Source organism: Salvelinus namaycush, chromosome 1 (genome assembly GCF_016432855.1).
Source record: "Salvelinus namaycush isolate Seneca chromosome 1, SaNama_1.0, whole genome shotgun sequence".
NCBI lineage: Eukaryota > Metazoa > Chordata > Actinopteri > Salmoniformes > Salmonidae > Salvelinus > Salvelinus namaycush.
Genome location: NC_052307.1, coordinates 47,815,961 through 47,840,956, shown reverse-complemented (window position 1 = coordinate 47,840,956; position 24,996 = coordinate 47,815,961). Strand labels below are relative to the sequence as shown.

At 41.8% G+C, this 24,996-nt stretch overlaps 1 protein-coding gene across 1 annotated transcript; it reads left to right on the top strand.

The window, feature by feature from the left end:
* Positions 1–874: 874 nt before the first annotated feature.
* Positions 875–24,443, top strand: LOC120051966 (NLR family CARD domain-containing protein 3-like; the record flags this gene model as incomplete). The annotated part of the gene is made up of 5 exons (XM_038998847.1): positions 875–1,094; positions 10,424–12,188; positions 12,478–12,651; positions 22,149–22,272; positions 23,898–24,443. Coding segments are annotated over 5 exons (2,799 nt in total), but the record flags the coding sequence as incomplete, so codon positions are not given.
* Between the last annotated feature and the right edge of the window lie 553 nt (positions 24,444–24,996).

The window sequence follows — 24,996 nt, the reverse complement described above, 5'->3', positions numbered from 1 at the left end:
GGTTACAAGTCCAACACTAACCATTAGGTTACCTATTATCCAATGTAAAAAACACCATTGCAAATTTTGCTACATAATACAGAATCGAGCCGGTCGGTCACATTTGACTGTGTAAAACCTAGCAGTACTACTGATTTCTCCGAGATTGAGGCAGATACACTTGAAGTCGGAAGTTTCCAAAACTCTATATATCCAATTACTGAAAATGGATATGTAGTGTTTTGCAATGAAACTGATCTTATGTTTCCCCATCTGAGCTCAGAGTAGATGAGAGATGTAATGTTTGTCTCTGTTGTGTTGAAGTCCAATCAAGCAGGAGAGGCCAGCCTCCCCTGTACCCAGCTGTGTGTCCATGGAGAGTGACACGTCTATGGAACCTCCTATACTGTTTAGAGAGGGAGACGTTTCCACTGAACAAAGGTAAAAATAACTCATGGTTCATGGTCAGTGAGTTAAACAACACTGTCTCTAGTCATTTCTCATTTCTCATCTCCCATTTTACCATTTCTTTTTGTTGTTTTCATAATCCATAGGCTAATCCCTTTGTCCATTTCATAGTCCTAAAACAATATTAAACAAACACAACATTCCCTCCCTGTGTGTGTTTGTAGTACCTGGATGAGGAGATGTAATCTCATGTTTTGTCCACAGAAACCAACAGGAGAGATCAGAGTCAGAGATTCTCAGTGGTCAGTCTTCCCAGAGTCATCAAACAGACCTGGCCTCCATATTCAATGTATGTGGTCCTGTTATGTACATTTGTTTTTGTTTACCTCAAGTAAAGTTGGTCTGTCAATCATTCCTTAATGTGTTAATGAGAAAGCATTTCTTCTCTTGCATAACTTATTTACTTGATTTATTTCAGTTGCTTGAAGAGAATATTATGACATTTGTGAAGAACGAGCTGAAGATGTTCAAGAGGATTCTTAGTCCAGAACTCCCAGAAGGCTTTGAGAGTCAGAAGCAGGATAAGGAAGTGGTGAACGCTGAAGATGAGAAGCATGAGAGCAGTGCCAGAGATGGGGCTCTGAAGATCACACTGCACGTCCTGAGGAAAATGAACCAGAAGGAGCTTGCTGACACACTGGAGAAATGTAAGATCTGTCTGCCTCATGTTGAATGATGTTTTATAACATTTAAAAGCTGTAGCTAAAGTACAGATAAAGTAGCTGTATAACTCAATGATATTGTAGCAGCCTTAACACAACACCTAATGACCTCGTCAAGTAGCAGCAGGGATGTGTTGTGGTGATTAATTTAGAGGTGGAGGGAGGGAGGGAGGGAGGGAGGGAGGGAGGCAGTTAGGGAGGCAGTTAGGGAGGCAGTTAGGGAGGGAGGGGGAGAGAGAATTATAATACCGTCAATAATACCAATAATAATGTGATCAGTCACACCAGTCTGTACAGTCGTGGCCAAAAGTTTTGAGAATGACACAAATATTAATTTTCACAGAGTTTGCTGCCCCAGTTTGTATCATCCAATTTGCATATACTCCATAATGTTATGAAAAGTGATCAGATGAATTGCAATTAATTGCAAAGTCCCTCGTTGCCATGCAAATGAACTGATTCCCCCCAAAACATTTCCACTGCATTTCAGCCCTGCCACAAAAGGACCAGCTGACATCATGTCAGTGATTCTCTCATGAACCTTTCTAGGCCATGCCTTCCGATAGCGGAACCCCTGACAACATTCCGCTGAAAAGGCAGCGCAGGAAATTCAAAAATATTTTTTAGAAATGTGTAACTTTCACACATTAACAAGTCCAATACAGCAAATTACCCATCGTGTCCGATTTAAAAAAAATGTTTTACAGCGAAACACAACATATGATTATGTTAGATCACTGCCAAGTCCAAAAAACACACAGCCATTTTCCCAGCCAAAGAGGGGAGTCACAAAAAGCAGAAATAGAGATAAAATGAATCACTAACCTTTGATGATCTTCATCAGATGACACTCATAGGACATCATGTTACACAATACATGTGTGTTTTGTTCGATAATGTGCATATTTATATCCCAAAATCTCAGTTTACATTGGCGCCATGTTCAGAAATGCCTCCAAAATATCCAGAGAAATTGCAGAGAGCCACATCTAATAACAGAAATACTCATCATACACTTTGATGAAAGATACATGTTTTACATAGCATTAAAGATACACTTGTTCTTAATGCAACCGCTGTGTCAGATTTAAAAAAAACTTTACGGAAAAAGCACACCATGCAATAATCTGAGATGGTGCTCAAAGAATAAACAACATTTCTCCGCCATGTTGGAGTCAACAGAAATACGCAATTACATCATAAATATTCCCTTACCTTTGATGATCTTCATCAGAATGCACTCCCAGGAATCCTAGTTCCACAATAAATTTTGTTTTGTTCGATAATGTCCGGTATTTATGTCCAAGTAGCTACTTTTGCTAGCACCTTTAGTACACATGTCCAAACGCTCGCGCAGGTCCTGGCGAACTCGGACGAAAACTTAAAAAAGTTATATTACAGGTCGAATAAACTTGTCAAACTAAGTAGAGAAACAATCTTCAGGATGTTGTTATCATAAATATGCAATAACGTTCCAACCGGAGCATACCTTTGTGTCTACAGAAGTACTGGAACGCAAGTCGATATCATGTGGAATGCGCGTGAACAGGAACTGGCACTCTGCCAGACCACTGACTGAAACAGCTCCCATCCGGCCCCACATTACACTAGAAGCTTCATTCAACGTTCTACAGACTGTTGACATCAAATCAAATGTATTTATATAGCCCTTTGTACATCAGCTGATATCTCAAAGTGCTGTACAGAAACCCAGCCTAAAACCCCAAACAGCAAGCAATGCAGGTGTAGAAGTACGGTGGCTAGGAAAAACTCCCTAGAAAGGCCAAAACCTAGGAAGAAACCTAGAGAGGAATCAGGCTATGAGGGGTGGCCAGTCCTATTCTGGCTGTCACGGGTAAAGATTATAACAGAACATGGCCAAGATGTTCAAATGTTCATAAATGACCAGCATGGTCAAATAATAATCATAGTAGTAGTTGAGGGTGTAGCAAGTCAGCACCTCAGGAGTAAATGTCAGTTGGCTTTTCATAGCCGATCATTAAGAGTATCTCTACCGCTCCTGCGGTCTCTAGAGAGTTGAAAACAGCAGGTCTGGGACAGGTAACACGTCCGGTGGACAGGTCAGGGTTCAGTTGAAACTGGAACAGCAGCAAGGCCAGGTGGACTGGGGACAGCAAGGAGTCATCATGCCAGGTAGTCCTGACGCATGGTCCTAGGGCTCGGGTCCTCCGAGAGAGAGAAAGAAAGAGAAGGAGAGAATTAGAGAGAGCATACTTAAATTCACACAGGACACCGGATAAGACAGGAGAAGTACTCCAGATATAACAAACTGACCATAGCCCCCCGACACATAAACTACTGCAGCATAAATACTGGAGGCTGAGACAGGAAGGGTCAGGAGACACTGTGGCCCCATCCGATGATACCCCCGGACAGGGCCAAACAGGAAGGATATAACCCCACCCACTTTGCCAAAGCACAGCCCCCACACCACTAGAGGGATATCTTCAACCACCAACCTACCATCCTGAGACAAGGCCGAGTATAGCCCACAAAGATCTCCGCCACGGCACAAACCAAGGGGGGGCGCCAACCCAGACAGGAAGATCACGTCAGTGACTCAACCCACACAAGTGACGCACCCCTCCTAGGGACGGCATGAAAGAGCACCAGTAAGCCAGTGACTCAGCCCCTGTAATAGGGTTAGAGGCAGAGAATCCCAGTGGAGAGAGGGGAACCGGCCAGGCAGAGACAGCAAGGGCGGTTCGTTGCTCCAGAGCCTTTCCGTTCACCTTCACACTCCTGGGCCAGGCTACACTCAATCATATGACCTACTGAAGAGATAAGTCTTCAGTAAAGACGTAAAGGTTGATACCGAGTCTGCGTCTCTCACAGTAGGCAGACCATTCCATAAAAATGGAGATCTATAGGAGAAAGCCCTGCCTCCAGCTGTTTGCTTAGAAATTCTAGGGACAATTAGGAGGCCTGCGTCTTGTGACCGTAGCGTACATGTAGGTATGTACTGCAGGATCAACTCGGAAAGATAGGTAGGAGCAAGCCCATGTAACGCTTTGTAGGTTAACAGTAAAACCTTGAAATCAGCCCTTGCCTTAACAGGAAGCCAGTGTAGGGAAGCTAGCACTGGAGTAATATGATCAATTTTTTTGGTTCTAGTCAGGATTCTAGCAGCCGTATTTAGCACTAACTGAAGTGTATTTAGTGCTTTATCCGGGTAGCCGGAAAGTAGAGCATTGCAGTAGTCTAACCTAGAAGTAACAAAAGCATGGATTAATTTTTCTGCATCATTTTTGGACAGAAAATTTCTGATTTTTGCAATGTTTACGTAGATGGAAAAGGCTGTCCTTGAAACAGTCTTGATATGTTCGTCAAAAGAGAGATCAGGGTCCAGAGTAACGCCGAGGTCCTTCACAGTTTTATTTGAGACGACTTTACAACCATCAAGATTAATTGTCATATTCAACAGAAGATATCTTTGTTTCTTGGGACCTAGAACAAGCATCTCTGTTTTGTCCGAGTTTTACTCTACCGCTTCTCTCTCCCGGATCCGGGATCCTAATATAGATCCTAATATAGAATTATATTAGCTTACCACAATAGCCAAACACACAAACGCATTTATTCACCGCAAAACCAGCAAAAGATATAAAATGAATCACTAACCTTTGGACAACTTCATCAGATGACTGTCTTATAACATCATGTTATACAATACAATTATGTTTTGTTCGAAAATGTGCATATTTATAGCTATAAATCCTGGTTATACATTGTGAATACGTAGCATCGATTCATCAGAATCTCCGGAGATATTTTGGACACTCACCTAATCTGACCAAAGAACTCATCAAAAATACTTTACATAAAAATACTTGTTGTATGGCAAATGAAAGATACACTTGTTCTTAATGCAACCGCTGTGTTAGATTTTTAAAAATACATTTACCATAACATACAGCTTGCGTTATTGCGAGACAGCGCTCACCAAAACGGCGGAGAATAGGACTCAACATATTACACAGAAATACGAAATAACATCATAAATGTTTTCTTACTTTTGCTGAGCTTCCATCAGAATGTTGTACAAGGAGTCCTTGGTCCAGAATAAATCGTTGTTTGGTTTTAGAATGTCCATTTCTTCTGTCGAATTCGCGCCACAATGCTAGCCAAGGTTGCTAACATTCCCATCCTCTCTTGACGCAAAGAACGGAAAACTCCAAAAGTCCCAATAAACGTTGAATAAACTGATAAAACTCGGTTGAAAAAACCTACTTTATGATGTTATTATCACATGTATCAAATAAAATCAGAGCCGGAGATATTCGCCGTGTAAACCGAACGCTTTTCAGAAGACAGTGTCGAGCTCCGCCGCGCGCCTTAGAAGACAAAGAAAATTCCAGACCTGCCACGCCAAAAGCTCTCATTCGACCTCAGATCAAGCTAGACACCCCATTCCACCTTCCACTGCCTGTTGACATCTAGTGGAAGGCGTATGAAGTGCATGCATATCGATAAATAAAAGCCAGTTGAATAGGCAGGCCCTGAAACAGAGCCTCGTTTTCAGATTTTTCACTTCCTGTATATAAGTTTGCTGCAAAATGAGTTCTGTTTTACTCACAGATATAATTCAAACAGTTTTAGAAACTTCGGAGTGTTTTCCATCCAATAGTAATAATAATATGCATATTGTATGATCTAGAAAAGAGTACGAGGCCGTTTCATTTGGGCACGATTTTTTCCAAAGTGAAAACAGCGCCCCCGTATTGACAAGAAGTTTAAAAGTAGAATATTTTTCAGCCATCCACTTCCTTATGTCTGAAACACAGGCTTCTAGCGAGGGCAATTTTGGGGCTTCACCATGTTTCATTGAAATGTACAGCTGTGTGTCATCCGCATAGCAGTGAAAGTTAACATTATGTTTTCGAATGACATCCCCAAGAGGTAAAATATATAGTGAAAACAATAGTGGTCCTAAAACGGAACCTTGAGGAACACCGAAATGTACAGTTGATTTGTCAGAGGACAAACCATTCACAGAGACAAACTGATATCTTTCCGACAGATAAGATCTAAACCAGGCCAGAACTTGTCCGTGTAGACCAATTTGGGCTTCCAATCTCGCCAAAAGAATGTGGTGATCGATGGTATCAAAAGCAGCACTAAGGTCTAGGAGCACGAGGACAGATGCAAAGCCTCGGTCTGACGCCATTAAAAGCTCATTTACCACCTTCACAAGTGCAGTCTCAGTGCTATGATGGGGTCTAAAACCAGACTGAAGCATTTCGTATACAGTAATCCCTCGTTTATCGCGGGGGTTACGTTCCGAAAATGACCCGCGATAAGTGAAATCCGCGAAATAGAAAACTTTTTTTTTTTTTACAATTAGCAACTATTACATGTATACAAATACAGTGACTCACGTGTAGGCCGTTTCACTGCTCTTCAGACTGGGCCGCTGCATCCTGACTGCGCTCTGCAGTGTTCTCTTCTTCTGAAGCCCGCGGTGCAGGTGTGTTTGTTCGGGAGAAGAACATAGTGATAGGCAGCTGTTGTCGCTCTTTTTTCTTCTTTGCAAAAAGATCCTTGTACACCGACATGCCACCATCGATTACGTTGGAGAACTGTAATGAACGGCTCATCAAAGGGTCCCATTCCTCAGCTACTCGCTTAAGTTCAGTGGCCATTCGCACCATGGTTGCTAAGCGACCAAGCGTTAGTCCTTCCTCCTCATCTCTCGTGTCCTCTTCTCCCTCTTCTCTTTCATCGTCGCTTTGTGGCTTTGTCATTTCTGCCAGCTCTGCATCGGTCAGCGGCTGTGCGTCTCCATCAATCAGGGCGTTTATGTCATCCGGACTCATGTCATTAAAGCCGTCTCCTCCAATCTGTTTAGCCAGATTCACAGCTGTTTCTACGGCAGAGTGGTGGACCTCGTCAAGCGAGCCTCCGGTTGCGTTTTGCACTGCCTCTGGCCATAGTTTTTTCCAGCAGGCCTTCAGAGTTTCCGTTTTCATTTCCTGAATGGCCCTCTGAATGTTTTGGAGACACGATGCGATGGTGTATCCACGCCAGTAGTCCTTCAGTGAGAAATCTTGATCCGAGTCCATAGCGTCAACAAGATGTTGCAGGGTGTTGCGCGTATAGAGAGCCTTGAAAGCACGGATGACTCCTTGGTCCATGGGCTGAATCAGGGATGTAGTGTTTGGCGGCAGAAATTCGATTTGCACACCATCATATGCCAAATCATTACCGTGACCTCCGGCGTTGTCAAGGAGCAGAAGCACTTTAAAGTTCAGTCCCTTTCCTCTCAAATAACACTTGACCTCCGGGATGAAACAGTTTTTGAACCAATCCAGATTGAGCGCTTTTGTCATCCAAGCCTTTGCATTGTACATCCAGTAAACAGGCAAATCATCCTTATTTTTGTTTTTCAGCGCCCTGGGATTTTTAGACCTGTAAATCAGCCCCGGTTTAATCATGAAACCTGCGGCATTTCCGCACATAGCCAGGGTCAAACGGTCTTTGTGAACTTTAAATCCTGGGGCTTTGGCTTCTTCCTGCATGATGAAGGTGCGGGAGGGCATTCGTTTCCAAAATAAGGCAGTCTCATCCATGTTAAAAACTTGTTCGGGCTTATATCCCCCCTCCTCAATGATCGCCTTGAATTTATTGTTCACGAAGGCTTCTGCCTCAGCGGTATCCGCAGACGCCATCTCACCGTGCAGACAAACATTTTTAAGTCCAAAGCGTTTCTTAAACTTTTCAAACCAGCCCTTGCTTGCATTAAATGCGCTTGGCACTTTGTCAGCAGCACTTGCTGGGGGCCTGGCATCCTCTCCCACTGTGTCAGCAGCACTTGCTGAGGGCCCGGCATCCTCTCCCTCTTCCCCGTCACTGACAGCAAAGTTTTCATACAGCATTCTCGCTTTTGTGCAGATAACGTTTGTATCCAGGGTTATGTTTTTTTTCCTGCAGTCATTAATCCACAGAGCTAATGCCGTCTCCATCCGTACCATGGTCTTGTTGCGGACAGTTACAACCCTTTTTGCATTCGTATTAAAATTGACTGCTGCTGTCGTCCTTATGTTTTTTTCCTCCTTCTTTATGTAACGAACGGAAGATTCATTGATTCCGTAATGGCGAGCAACGGCTGCATAGCTTTTACCTTCCCTTAGCATGTCCAGAAGTTTAACTTTATCTGAGATAGGTAGCATCTTCCGCCGTTTGGGCCCATCCGCAGGTGCTTTTGTCGGTCCAGGCCGTTTCGTCGACATTATGGGTTTAGGAGATGTTCGAAATTACAAGATAATTTGGCCAACTTAATGTAAATTTGCCAAGCTGTTTTATGTACGTACACATAACTGCACGAGACGACAAAATGATAACACAATTCGTAGCATGTTTTGATACAAGAAGCGGGAGTGAGTTTTTAGCGAATCAGAATGCAGAGCACAATGCACCAAAAAAAAAAAAAAAATGCATTATGAAAATCCGCGAAATAGCGAATCCGCGATAAGTGAACCGCGAAGTGGCGAGGGATCACTGTACATTGTTCGTATACATTGTTTGACATCTAGTGGAAGGCGTAGGAAGTGCAAACAGATTCATATCCTACAGTGTTTTCAATAGGCGATGAGTTGAAAATCGACTAGCCTCAGAATATCCACTTCCTGTTTGGAAGTTTGCCTGCCATATGAGTTCTGTTATACTCACAGACATCATTCAAACAGTTTTAGAAACTTCAGACTGTTTTCTATCAAATAGTAATAATAATATGCATATATTAGCATCTGGGACAGAGTAGGAGGCAGTTCACTCTGGGCACGCTATTCATCCAAAGTGAAAATGCTGCCCCCTATCCCTAAAAAGTTTTAACACCGGTGTGAGAGTTGACAAGGACAAGGCTGGAGATCACTCTGTCATGCTGATTGAGTTTGAATAACAGACTGGAAGCTTCAAAAGGAGGGTGGTGCTTGGAATCATTGTTCTTCCTCTGTCAGCTATGGTTACCTGCAAGGAAACATATGCTGTCATCATTGCTTTGCACAAAAATGGCTTCAAAGGCAAGGATATTGCTGCCAGTAAGATTGCACCTAAATCAACCATTTATCGGATCATCAAGAACTTCAAGGAAAGCGGTTCAATTGTTGTGAAGAAGGCTTCAGGGCGTCCAGCAAGCGTCAGGACCGTCTCCTAAAGTTCATTCAGCTGCGGGATCAGGTCCCACCAGTACAAAGCTTGCTCAGGAATGGCAGCAGGCAGGTGTGAGTGCATCTGCATACACAGTGAGGCGAAGACTTTTGACACCAGGATGGCCTGGTGTCAAGAAGGGCAGCAAAGGTGCCAGGGAAAGATGCCACAGAAAAACATCAGGGACAGACTGATATTCTGCAAAAGGTACAGGGATTGGACTGCTGAGGACTGGGGTAAAGTCATTTTCTCTGATGAATCCCCTATCCGTATCTTTGGGGCATCCGGAAAAAAGCTTGTCCGGAGAAGACAAGGTGAGCGCTACCATCAGTCCTGTGTCATGCCAACAGTAAAGCATCCTGAGACCATTCTTGTGTGGGGTTGCTTCTCAGCCAAGGGAGTGGACTCACTCACAATTTTGCCTAAGAACACAGCCATGAACAAATAATGGTACCAACACATCCTCCAAGAGCAACTTCTCCCAACCATCCAGGAACAGTTTGGTGATGAACAATGCCTTTTCCATCATGATGGAGCACCTTGCCATAAGGCAAAAGTGATAACTAAGTGGCTCGGGGAACAAAACATCGATATTTTGGGTCCATGGCTAGGAAACTCTCCAGACCTTAATCCCATTGAAAACTTGTGGTCAATCCTCAAGAGGCGGGTGGACAAACAAAAACCCACAAATTCTGACAAACTCCAAGCATTGACTTTGCAAGAACGGGCTGCCATCAGTCAGGATGTGGCCCAGAAGTTAATTGACACCATGCCAGGGCGGATTGCAGAGGTCTTGAAAAAGAAGGGTCAACACTGCAAATATTGACTCTTTGCATCAACTTCATGTAATTGTCAATAAAAGCCTTTGACACGTATGAAATGCTTGTAATTATACTTCAGTATTCCATAGTAACATATGACAAAAATATCTAAAGAAATTGAAGCAGCAAACTTTGTGGAAACTAATATTTGTGTCATTCTCAAAACTTTTGTCCAAAACTGTCGTACATTATGAAAACATTTGCACATTTATAGAGTCAGTTAAGGGAAGAAATTATTATAATTTGAACATTTTTAACAGTCATACAATACTGTAGGCATTAAAACAGACATAATATTAATATCCTCTGTGTTATTTCTAGATTCAGATGAACTTGCTGTGATTTGCCAACGTGAACTCAAATCTAATCTAAAGAAGAAGTTTCAATGTGTATTTGAGGGGATCGCTAAACAAGGAAACCCAACACTTCTCAATAAGATCTACACAGAGCTCTACATCACAGAGGGTGGAACAGGAGAGGTCAATAATGAACATGAGCTGAGACAGATTGAGACAACAACCAGGACAAGAGCAAGACCAGAGACTCCAATCAAATGTAAAGACATCTTCAATCCCTTAACTGGACAAGACAAACGTATCAGAACTGTGCTGACAAAGGGAGTTGCGGGCATTGGAAAAACAGTCTCTGTGCAGAAGTTCATTCTGGATTGGGCTGAAGGAAAAGCAAATCAGGATGTCCAATTTGTATTTTCATTCCCTTTTCGGGAGCTGAATTTGATGAAAGAGGACAAACACACTTTCATTGAACTTCTCAATCACTTTTCAATGGAAACCAAACAATCAGGAATCTCCATCTACAACAAGCACAACGTTCTGTTCATCTTTGATGGTCTGGATGAATGCCGACTGCCTCTAGACTTCCAGAAGAACAAGATCTGTTGGGACGTCACAGAGTCAACCTCAGTGGATGTTCTGCTGACAAATCTCATCAAGGGAAATCTGCTTCCCTCTGCTCTCATCTGGATAACTACCCGACCTGCAGCAGCCAATAAGATCCCTTCAGGGTGTGTTGACCAGGTAACAGAGGTACGAGGGTTCAATGACCAACAGAAGGAGGAGTACTTCAGGAAGAGATTCAGTGATGAGGACCTGGCCAACAGAATCATCTCACACATAAAGACATCAAGGAGCCTCCACATCATGTGCCACATTCCAGTCTTCTGTTGGATTTCTGCAACAGTCCTTGAACACATGCTGAAACACGAGAGAGAAGAGATGCCCAAGACTCTGACTGAGATGTACACACACCTTGTGGTGTTTCACACCAAACAGAAGAATGAAAAGTATCTTGGGAAAGAAGAGACAGGTCCACACTGGAATAAAGAGAGCATTATGTCACTGGGAAAACTGGCTTTTCAACAGCTTGTGAGGGGCAATCTGATTTTCTATGAAGAAGACCTGAAAGAGGCTGGCATTGATGTCAGTGAAGCATCAGTGTACTCAGGATTATGCACACAGCTCTTTAAAGAGGAATGTGTGCTGTACCAGAACAAGGTGTACTGCTTTGTTCATCTGAGCATTCAGGAGTTTCTGGCTGCTGTATATCTGTTTCTCTCATTCATCAACAACAATGAGAATCTAATGGACAAACTGCAAACAAAAGACGAGCCTGAAGTTACTTTCTACAAGAGTGCTGTGGATAAAGCCTTACAAAGTGAGACGGGAAACCTGGACCTGTTCCTCCGCTTCCTTCTGGGCCTCTCAATGGAGTCCAATCAGAAGCACTTACGAGGTCTACTGACAAAGACAAGAAGCAGCTCACAGAGCCATGAAGAAACAGTGAAGTACATCAAGGAGAAGATCGGGGAAAATCCCTCTCCAGAGAGGAGCATCAATCTGTTCCACTGTCTGAATGAACTGAATGACCATTCTCTAGTGGAGGAGATCCAAAGCTACCTGAGGTCAGGAAGTCTCTCAAAACCCAACCTGTCACCTGCACAGTGGTCAGCTCTGGTCTTTGTTTTGCTGACTTCAGAAAAGGAGCTGGATGTGTTTGACCTGAAGAAATACTCCAGATCAGAGGAAGGTCTTCTGAGGCTGCTGCCAGTGGTCAAAGCCTCCAGAGCTGCTCTGTGAGTAAATAAAATGACATGTAAAAACTTATCATCAGGAAGCAATATTCAGTTTACAGACAAATGTGTATTATAATATGTATATAATATAAATTTGAATAACATATTGAATAAATGCATTGATTTTTACATTCGTATAACATTATGACCATACAATTCTAGGAGACTGAAGATGAATCTATATGTTGTTTGAGAGAATAAACCAATAAACCATGCATCTGCCGTTGTCCTTCTACACTACTCGTGAAATCAACAGTGTGTTTGTGAAGTCATGATGATCTCTTTGCAGGCTGTCAGGCTGTGGAGTCACAGAGGAAGGCTGTGCTTCTCTTGTCTCAGTTCTGAAGTCAAATTCCTCACACCTGAGAAAGCTGGATTTGAGTAACAATGACCTGAAGGATTCAGGAGTGAAGCTGCTCTCTGATGGACTGGGGAATCCCCACTGTAAACTGGAGACTCTGAGGTCAGTATTCCTGTAGTTGGTCAACAAGTGATAACTGTTCACCAGATCTACATGTGTTTACCAGACACACATAGTCCACAACATATGTGTTTGGACAGTGAAGCTTACAGTTTAAAACTTGGTGCTGTAAATGAAAGCACTTTCTGTACATTGTTCTCCCATTTGAAGAAGTCTTAATTATTTGGACAAATTCACTTATATTGTATTAAAGTAGTCATAAATGTAGTATTTGGTTTCATATTCCATGCCTGCAGTGATAACATCAAGCTTGTTATTCTACTAACTTGTTGAATGCATTTGCAGTTTGTTTTGGTTTTTCCCAATAGAAACGGAATGGTGAATAATGTCTTGTCATTCTGGAGCCACTTGTATTGTCAGTAAGAATAGAATATGTTTCTGAACACTACTACGTTCATGTGGATGCTACCATGATTATGAATAATCAGGAATTAATCGAGAATGATGATGAATGACAAAGTTATAGAGGCACAACGATCATAAAAAATGCTAGCCTCCCCTGTTATTGGTAATGGTGAGAAGTTAGCATGTTTTGTTGTAGCCTCAGTTATTGGTAATGGTGAGAGGTTAGCATGTTTTGTTGTAGCCTCTGTTATTGGTAATGGTGAGAGGTTAGCATGTTTTGTTGTAGCCTCTGTTATTGGTAATGGTGAGAGGTTAGCATGTTTTGTTGTAGCCTGTTATTGGTAATGGTGAGAGGTTAGCATGTTTTGTTATAGCCTCTGTAACTTTCTCACTCATCATTTTTCATGATTAATTTATGATTTGTATTAGTTCTGGCATCATCACGATTCATTTAGTAGTGTTTAGAAACATGTTATCTAATCACTTAGACATAAGATTCATCCAGTCATCATCCACCATTCAGTTACTATTGGGCAAAACATAACCCAAACATAACCCAAAACACAACCAAATGCAAATGCAACCAACGAGTTTTGGAACAAATACAAAATGTTTGACTACTTTAATACAATTGGTAAAAATACTTTTGACTTCTTCAAATGGAGGGACTGGATATACAAAGTGATTTCATTTCCAATCTTAGCTTCACTGTTAAAATAGATATTGTTTGGACTGTGTGTTAAGTTCATGTTTTAAGTATCCCTATCTTTCTGTTACTACGGTGATATCACTCTGTTATTAGAATGTCTGGGAGTCTCACTGTTGATGGACCTGGCCTGAGTGCCATGGCAACCATGTATTGTGGAAATACGGTTTAGTAAACGTTGTTCAACTGGAACATAGTCGTTGTGTCATTTTAAGTTAAAACCTGTCTAGGACAGGGGTTTCGCTAGCGTAACTCCTCCCACATTCCACTGAAAAGGCAGCGCGCGAAATTCAAAATATATTTTTTAGAAATATTTAACTTTCACACATTAACAAGTCCAATACAGCAAATGAAAGATAAACATCTTGTGAATCCAGCCAACATGTCCGGTTTTTAAATGTTTTACAGCGAAAACACCACGTATATTTATGTTAGCTCACCACCAAATACAAAAAAGCACAGACATTTCTTTCACAGCACAGGTAGCTTGCACAAAACCAGCCAAACTAACCAAGAACCAACCAAACTAACCAAGAAACAACTTCATCAGATGACAGTCTTATAACATGTTATACAATAAATCTATGTTTTGTTCGAAAAATGTGCATATTTCAGGTATAAATCATAGTTTTACATTGCAGCTACCATCACAAATAGCACCGAAGCAGCCAGAATAATTACAGAGAGCAACGTGAAATTCCTAAATACTCATCATAAAACATTTATGAAAAATACATGGTGTACAGCAAATGAAAGACAAACATCTTGTGGATCCAGCCAATATTTCCGATTTTTTAAGTGTTTTACAGCGAAAACACAATATAGCATTATATTAGCTTACCACAATAGCCAAAAACACAACCCATTTATCAGCAGCAAAAGTTAGCGATCGCAAAAAAACAGCAAAAGATATATAATTTTTCACTAACCTTGACAAGCTTCATCAGATGACAGTCCTATAACATCAGGTTATACAATACACTTATGTTTTGTTCGAAAATGTGCATATTTAGAGCTGAAATCCGTGGTTATACATTGTGAAAACGAAGCAACTTTTTTCCAGAATCTCCGGATATATTTCTGACACTCACCTATTCTGACCAAATAACTCATCATAAACTTTACTAAAAAATGCATGTTGTACAGCAAATGATAGATACACTAGTTCTTAATGCAATCGCCGTGTTAGAATTCTAAAAATAACTTTGGTACGACATACAGCTTACGTTATAGCGAGACAGCGCCCAAAATCAGGGCGGAAAATAATACTAAACATTTTCGACAGAAATACGAAATAACATCATAAATGGGTCCTACTTTTGCTGAGCTTCCATCAGAATCTTGTACAAGGGGTCCTTTGTCCAGAATAATCGTTGTTTGGATTTAGAATGTCCTCTTCGTCTGTCGAATTAGCAACCAAAGCTAGCCAAGTGGTGCGAAGCTGTCCATCGTCACCAAACGCAGAGAACGGAACACGCCAAAACTCCCGATAAACTTTCAATAATCTGATAAAACTATATTGAAAAAACATACTTTACGATGATATTATCACATTTATCAAATAAAATCAAAACCGGAGATATTAGCCGTCTATAACGAAAGCTTTTCAGAAGGCAATCCAGAGTTCCTTCCCGCGCCTTGCTGAACAAAGGAAATTGGGGTCATGTCATTCCAAGAGCTCTCTTTTGACCTCAGATAAAGCTAGACACCCCATTCCACCTCTCACTGCCTATTGACATCTAGTGGAAGGCGTATGAAGTGCATGTATAGCCATAGATTTCAAGCAAATGAATAGGGAGGCCCTGGAACAGAGCCTCGATTTCAGATTTTTCACTTTCTGACAGGAAGTTTGCTGCAAAATGAGTTCTGTTTTACTCACAGATATAATTCAAACGGTTTTAGAAACTTGAGAGTGTTTTCGATCCAATAGTAATAATAATATGCATAGTGTACGAGCAAGAATAGAGTACGAGGCCGTTTAAATTGGGCACGATTTTTTCCCAAAGTGAAAACAGCGCCCTCTATCCCAAACAGGTTAACATTGGTAGCAGAGGATGGCTAATAACTACAATGTGCCACCTCGCTTCGACTAGAAGAGATTGTATGAAAGTTGGAAAAATGAACTTGGAATCTGGACACTGGTTACTAATCTGGACACCGGTTACTAATCTGGACACTGGTTACTAATCTGGACACTGGTTACTAATCTGGACGTGAAAAAGCACTTGAGTGGTATTATCGCTGGAAGGAAGAGCGAGAGATACAGCACTGGAAATATCCATGGAGGATTTGAACAAGGATGACGGTATGGGAACTTTGATCAGAGCACTGGATTCTGTGTTTCTTAAAGAAGAGAAAGGCCGTGCCTACGAGGCATATTCAAACTGTTACAATGTTACTAGAGATATTTCGGTTAATTGATTAAAATAATTGATTTCGAACAGAGGTACAATAGGATGCGCAAGTACGACATGGTTCTCCTGGATGCAGTGTTAGCTTTCAAGTTGCTAGATACTGCCTGTCTAGATGGTAGAGACATGGTTTTCCTGGATGCAGTGTTAGCTTTCAAGTTGCTAGATAATGCCTGTCTAGATGGTAGAGACATGGTTCTCCTGGATGCAGTGTTAGCTTTCAAGTTGCTAGATACTGCCTGTCTAGATGGTAGAGACATGGTTTTCCTGGATGCAGTGTTAGCTTTCAAGTTGCTAGATACTGCCTGTCTAGATGGTAGAGACATGGTTCTCCTGGATGCAGTGTTAGCTTTCAAGTTGCTAGATACTGTCTGTCTGGATGGTAGAGACATGGTTCTCCTGGATGCAGTGTTAGCTTTCAAGTTGCTAGATACTGTCTGTCTGGATGGTAGAGACATGGTTCTCCTGGATGCAGTGTTAGCTTTCAAGTTGCTAGATACTGTCTGTCTGGATGGTAGAGACATGGTTCTCCTGGATGCAGTGTTAGCTTTCAAGTTGCTAGATACTGTCTGTCTGGATGGTAGAGACATGGTTCTCCTGGATGCAGTGTTAGCTTTCAAATTGCTAGATACTGTCTGTCTGGATGGTAGAGACATGGTTCTCCCGGATGCAGTGTTAGCTTTCAAGTTGCTAGATACTGCCTGTCTGGATGGTAGAGACATGGTTCTCCTGGATGCAGTGTTAGCTTTCAAGTTGCTAGATACTGTCTGTCTGGATGGTAGAGACATGGTTCTCCTGGATGCAGTGTTAGCTTTCAAGTTGCTAGATACTGTCTGTCTGGATGGTAGAGACATGGTTCTCCTGGATGCAGTGTTAGCTTTCAAGTTGCTAGATACTGTCTGTCTCGATGGTAGAGACATGGTTCTCCCGGATGCAGTGTTAGCTTTCAAGTTGCTAGATACTGCCTGTCTGGATGGTAGAGACATGGTTCTCCCGGATGCAGTGTTAGCTTTCAAGTTGCTAGATACTGTCTGTCTGGATGGTAGAGACATGGTTCTCCTGGATGCAGTGTTAGCTTTCAAGTTGCTAGATACTGTCTGTCTGGATGGTAGAGACATGGTTCTCCTGGATGCAGTGTTAGCTTTCAAGTTGCTAGATACTGTCTGTCTCGATGGTAGAGACATGGTTCTCCTGGATGCAGTGTTAGCTTTCAAGTTACTAGATACTGCCTGTCTGGATGGTAGAGACATGGTTCTCCTGGATGCAGTGTTAGCTTTCAAGTTGCTAGATACTGTCTGTCTGGATGGTAGAGACATGGTTCTCCTGGATGCAGTGTTAGATTTCAAGTTGCTAGATACTGTCTGTCTGGATGGTAGAGACATGGTTCTCCTGGATGCAGTGTTAGCTTTCAAGTTGCTAGATACTGTCTGTCTGGATGGTAGAGACATGGTTCTCCTGGATGCAGTGTTAGCTTTCAAGTTGCTAGATACTGCCTGTCTGGATGGTAGGGAGCAACAGTTGGCTTTGACTGTGCTGACTTTTGCATCAATGAAGTTGGCACCAAAAAAAATTTGGGGTGAAAAGACGTCTGTCGCACCTATGTAAGTGAGTGACGCAGCATATTACACTGAGCAGCAGAGAAAAGGCTCCAACAGGTCACGTTATCAAGACAACCAGAAGAGGGCGCCATTGCCCGGCACAAATCCACTGGACAGGTATGGAAGGAGATCAACATGTGCTATTTGTCAAAGCACCACTGGGTTAAAGACTGTCCTCATAAAAATGATCAAGTTAAACTAACAGAGGAAAATATAAACACAGAGATTGAGCAACATTACATAAAAGGAATCTGCATCTGATACTGAGATCTTTATAGTTGAATCCTTAGGATCTGCTATGATTGATACTGCATGTACACGCACAGTGTGTGGTGAAAAATGGCTTGATAGCTGTGTCAGTGAACTAAATATCAAAGAAGTACAAAATATGATTGACACACCAAACAACAGAGCTTTCAAATTTCGAAATGGGAGAACCGTCCATTCTACCAAGAGAGTCAAGATACCAGAAAACATTGGTCAGACTAAGTGTCACGTTGAAACAGAGGTGGTCCCTATAGATATCCACTTACTATTAAGCAAAGCTTCCCTCAAGAAGGCAGGGGCTGTCCTAGACATACATTTTTTTATGTTTCAACAACTAGTGACCCTTGAACTTACTACCTCAGGCCACTATTGTGTAAACATTTTAGACAAAGACATTACACAGAGTCCATGTAAAAATGAGATTCTGATGGACACAGAGCACATGGAGATTCTGACAGCACAGAGTCCATGAACACAAAGGAAAAACACTAAGTATTGTTAACTTCACAAACAGTTTGGACATGCTACAGTTGACAGACTTCAGAAATGACTCAGCAGTTCTGGGAATAATGATAAGATTATTTCCATTCTACAGCAGATAGTTAACAGTGGTGAGACATTCCAGAAATACAGCAAACCAGCGGTTTCCCACTGGGTTCCAAGTACAATGAAACAGTAGCTGTATATCTACATGAGCCTGGACCAAGTGTGTGCTATCTTCACATAATCCACCACTTCACACGCTTCAGTGCTGGAAGCATTGTGAATACAAAGAAACACAGTGAAATGGTCAAGCACTTCATTCATTCCTGGATAAGTGTGCACGGCCCGCCCCAGAAATTGTACAGTGACAATGGAGGAGAATTCAATAATAATGAAATAAGAGAAATGGCAGAGAAATTCAACATGGAAGTAAAGACAACTGCTGCATACAGTCCATGGAGCAATGGACTTCTGGAGAGACGCAATCAAACGGTAATACTGTTGAGGGTTCAAATGAGGAACACGTTCAACAATAGCCACATGTGTTAAATACATGGACAGAGAAAGTGGTATTCCACACACAGCAACCGTCATTGGACAAGCAGGAAAAACCAAAGGAAGAGACCAGAACTGGTCCAACTTGCAGTACTCTGAACCAGTTACACTTTCTGGTACAACAGGGTCAGCTGACCTGTCACTTATCAGATTTCAACCAATGGAAAATCGTGAAAAACAGAATGACATTCAAAATGGTGATGTACTTGAAACAAAGGACGTGTCATTTGACTCAGCTAAACTAGATGAGCTCAGTAATTGGAGGAAAAATTGAGTGTTTGAGGAAGTCAAAGACATTGGCCAAAAATGTGTCTCAACAAGGTGGGTGTGTACCCTTAAAGAACTGGAATAGTGCCAAAACCACGTTGTGGTGGAATTATTGTAATCAAAATGAGAGGCTTTAAAGATTTCTTCAAAACAATTCAACTTTATTATTTAATTAGTGCAGTAATGGAGCTGGTCAGTAATCACCCCTGGAGGTGATCACTGAGATCTCAACCAGCTTATTTACTGCAGTAATTGAGCTGGTCAGTAATCACCCCTGGAGGGGATCACTGAGAACTCAACCAGCTGGTTTACTGCAGTAATGGAGCTGGTCAGTAATCACCCCTGGAGGTGATCACTGAGAACTCAACCAGCTGGTTTACTGCAGTAATGGAGCTGGTCGGTAATCACCCCTGGAGGTGATCACTGAGAACTCAACCAGCTGGTTTACTGCAGTAATGGAGCTGGTCAGTAATCACCCCTGGATGTGATCACTGAGAACTCAACCAGCTGGTTTACTGTAGTAATGGAGCTGGTCGGTAATCACCCCTGGAGGTGATCACTGAGAACTCAACCAGCTGGTTTACTGTAGTAATGGAGCTGGTCGGTAATCACCCCTGGAGGTGATCACTGAGAACTCAACCAGCTGGTTTACTGCAGTAATGGAGCTGGTCGGTAATCACTACTGGAGGTGATCACTGAGAACTCAACCAGCTGGTTTACTGCAGTAATGGAGCTGGTCGGTAATCACTACTGGAGGTGATCACTGAGAACTCAACCAGCTGGTTTACTGCAGTATTGGAGCTGGTCGGTAATCACCCTTCCCCTAGATGTCAGCAAGTAGTGAGAATTGGAATGGACTAGGCAGATCTGAGGCCATATAAAGGGTCTGGGTACGTGGGGTACACTCTTTTCAACATTCGCCATGACGCAAGACAGACCTCAGGATGGCGTTCTGGAAAGCTCTCGTTATAGGCCTTAGATATATCCGGCTCTGATTTTATTCGATATAGGTGTTAAAGACATCATAATGTAGTTATTTTAAACCGAGTTATATCAGTTTATATCAGTATATTGCGATTTTCGGATATTTCTTTGTGCTGCGTTATAGTGAGTTGGGCACGTCTTCGCCACATGGCTAATGTTTACTGCTAATTCCAAAGTTGAAGGCGACAATCTACAACCGAGCAACGATTCTTCTGGACAAAGGACAACTTGCCCAAGATTCTGATGGAAGCTCATCAAAAAGTAAGAACTATTTATGATGTTAATTCGTTGTTCTGTTGAAAAATGTGAAACTACTATTCCGCCATTAATTTCGGTGCGGTCTCGCTTTAACGCACGCTGTATGTCGTAGTAACGCTAATTTTAAAAATCTAACACAGCGGTTGCATTAAGAACTAATGTATCTTTCATTTGCTGTCCAACCTGTATTTTTTAGTCAAGTTTATGATTAGTTACTGATTAGATTAGGTGCCTCTCCCAAGATTTCTCCCGACATTTTGTTGGCAGCTTGGCTACTATTCTCATTGTATAACCACGATTTGTGCCGCTAAATATGCACATTTTCGAACAAACTCTATATGTATTGTGTAATATGATGTTATAGGACTGTCATCTGAAGAAGTTTGAGAAGGTTAGGGAAAAAATTAATATCTTTTGCTGGTTTATTCGTTATCGCTATTGTTGGCTTGAATCAATGCTGTTGTGTGGTTGGCTATTGTAGTAAGCTAATATAATGCTATATTGTGTTTTCGCTGTAAAACACTTAAAAAATCTGAAATATTGGCTGGATTCACAAGATCTTTGTCTTTCATTTGCTGTACGCTGTGTATTTTTCATAAATATTTTATGATGAGTATTTAGGTAATTCACGTTGGTCTCTGTAGTTATTCTAGTTGCTTTGGTGAGAGTTGTGATGGTGGCTGCAATGTAAAACTATGATTTATACCTGAAATATGCACATTTTTCTAACAAAACATATGCTATACAATAAATATGTTATCAGACTGTCATCTGATGAAGTTGTTTCTTGGTTAGTGACTATTTATATCTTTATTTGGTCGAATTTGTGATAGCTACCTATGCAGGAAAAAAATGGTGGGGAAAAAAAGTTGTGTCTTTTGCTATCGTGGTTAGCTAATAGAAATACATATTGTGTCTTCCCTGTAAAACATTTTAAAAATCAGAAATGATGGCTGGATTCACAAGATGTGTATCTTTCATCTAGTGTCTTGGACTTGTGATTTAATGATATTTAGATGCTAGTATTTACTTGTGGCGCTATGCTAGGCTATGCTAGTCAGCTTTTTTACTGATGAGGGTGCTCCCGGATCCGGGATTGTGACCAAGTAGAAGTTAAAGAAAAGTGGGAGATTGTTAAGTTCATGTTTTAAGTATCCCTATCTTTCTGTTACTACGGTGATATCACTCTGTTATTAGTACGTCTGGGAGTCTCACTGTTGATGGACCTGGCCTGAGTGTCATGGTAACCATGTATTGTGGAAATACGGTTTAGTAAACGTTGTTCAACTGGAACATAGTCGTTGTGTCATTTTGAGTGAACACTGTTTACTCATTACAATCTAAATCTGATACCTCACTGTCTGTCTTCTGACTGATACTGCTTTTTAAACGGGTCTGGTCAGTCTACTCATATATTTGTACAATAAATGTACAAGCAATACTTTGATAATTTGTCATTTATAATAATGAGACATTAATTTATGAATATATATGGCAGGTTTCAGGACACTGATGTAACTGAATATGTTGAAAAATTATACTGCCTCTCTACTTTCACCACCAAAGAATAGCAGTGTGATATTAATATGATTTGACTCTTTGCAGGCTGTCAGGCTGTGGAGTCACAGAGGAAGGCTGTGCTTCTCTGGTCTCAGTTCTCAGTTCAAACCCCTCACACCTGAGAGAGCTGGATCTGAGTAACAATGACCTGAAGGATTCAGGAGTGAAGCTGCTCTCTGATGGACTGGGGAATCCCCACTGTAAACTGGAGACTCTGAGGTCAGTATTCCTGTAGTTGGTCAACAAGTGATAACTGTTCACCAGATCCACATGTGTTTACCAGGCACACATAGTCTACACCATATGTGTTTGGACAGTGAAGCTTACAGTTTTACATTTGGTGCTATGCTCCAGCATTTTGGATTTGCTATGTTTCATATTAGGCGACAGTACAGAATGTCACCTTTTATTTGAGGTTAATGGTGAGAGGTTAGCATGTTTTGTTGTAGCCTCTGTTATTGGTAATGGTGAGAGGTTAGCATGTTTTGTTGTAGCCTCTGTTATTGGTAATGGTGAGAGGTTAGCATGTTTTGTTGTAGCCTCTGTTATTGGTAATGGTGAGAGGTTAGCATGGTTTATTGTATCCTCTGTTATTGGTAATGGTGAGAGGTTAGCATGTTTAGTTGTAGTCTCTGTTATTGGTAATGGTGAGAGGTTAGCATGTTTTGTTGTAGCCTCTGTTACTTTCTCACTCATTATTATTCATGATTCATTCATTATCTTTCTCAATCATGGCATTATCAGGATTACTTTATTAGTGTTTAGAAACATGTTATCTACTCACTTAGAAAGAAAATTACTCAACACCAAAGAATTGCAGTGTGATTTTAATATGATTTGACTCGTTGCAGGCTGTCAGGCTGTGGAGTCACAGAGGAAGGCTGTGCTTCTCTGGTCTCAGCTCTGAGGTCAAACCCCTCACACCTGAGAGAGCTGGACCTGAGCTACAATCACCCAGGAGACTCAGGAGTCAGACTGCTCTCTGCTGGACTGGAGGATCCACACTGCAGACTGGAGAAACTCAAGTATGTAGAGGGTTTATGTCAATGTTCATATCAGACATGTTTGACTTATCAGGCTAGATAAGAAAAACATTCTTACCACCACTTGGACAAAGTATGTGTGTGTGTGTGTGTGTGTGTGTGTGTGTGTCTGTGTCTGTGTGTGAGTTCAGGTGTATCCCTCAATGACTGTCTGTTCTTCTGCTTACCGCTACAGTGTGGAACATGGTGGAGAGTACACAATGAAACCTGGGCTTAGAAAATGTGAGTGTTGACTGCTGTGAAGAATATGACTAAGAATACGTCTTAATTCAAGTTAAGTCAAAGTCAAAGACCACCATCATTACTTACTTGGTCATTTTAAATATCAGCTGTAGTTCTACAGAAGCAGAAATCAGGGACACCAAAGTTTACAAAGAGTTGCTTTGACAAAGTGTGTGTCTGTGTGTGTGTAGCGTTCGTGTTACACAAGAAATGGTTGTTTGTTTTCGTGTGTGTGTGTATGTGTGTTGCATCTTCGTGTTACATTAGAAATGTGTGTGTGTTCATGATGCATACAGGTGTGTGTGTGTGTGTGTGTGTGTGTGTGTAATTAATGGGAATAAGTGTGTTTTATATTACCATTCAGTATAACATATGATCATTCAACAAGTCTCAAGTTACCTTAACTTCTCCTTTTGATACCTAGAAGCATCTACATTTAATGAATTAGTGAAAAGTGAGTTAACATTCTAATGTGAATGATGATGATTTCTAATATTGTGTCTGGTTTCATCCATCAGATGTCTGTGATCTCACACTGGACCCAAACACAGTAAACAGACTCCTCTGTCTGTCTGAGGAGAACAGAAAGGTGACATGTAGGAGAGAGAAGCAGCCGTATCCTGATCACCCAGAGAGATTTCAGGACTGGGGACAGGTGCTGTGTAGAGAGGGTCTGACTGGGCGCTGTTACTGGGAGGTAGAGTGGAGTGGGAGAGGGGCTGTTATAGGAGTGACATATAAAGGAATCAGCAGGAGAGGAATGGGTGATGACTGTTGTCTTGGGTGTAATGACAAGTCTTGGAGTTTGATCTGCTCTGACAACAGTTACTCTGCCTGTCACAATAATAATCACACTACCATAGACGTCCCCTCCTCTAGCTCCCACAGAGTAGGAGTGTATCTGGACTGGCAAGCCGGCACTCTGTCCTTCTATAGAGCCTCCTCTGACACACTGACCCACCTGATTACATTCACCTCCACATTCACTGAGCCCCTCTATCCAGGGTTTGGGGTTTGTTTTGATGGCGACTCAGTGTCCCTGTAAATAATAACCTGACACACACACACACACTGGACACACACACAGGACACACTCACACACACACACTGGACTGAAACACACTGGACACAAACACATACACAGGACACACACACAAACACTGGACTGAAACACACTGGACACACACACTGGACACACACACACACACACACACACACACACACACACATACTGGACACACACTGGACACACACTGGACACACACTGGACACACACTGGACTGAAACACACTGGACACGCACACACACACACCGGACTGAAACACAGTGGACACACACACACAAACTGGACACACACATACTGGACACACACACACACACACTGGACACACATTGGACACACACACACACACACACACAGGACAGACACACACACAGAAAACACACACACACACATACACTGGACACACACACGCACGCACACACACACACACACACACACACACACACACACACACACACACACTGAACAAACACACTCACTGGACACACACACAAAAACACACTGGACACAGATACACACACACAAACACTTGACACACAAACACACTGAACACACACACACACAA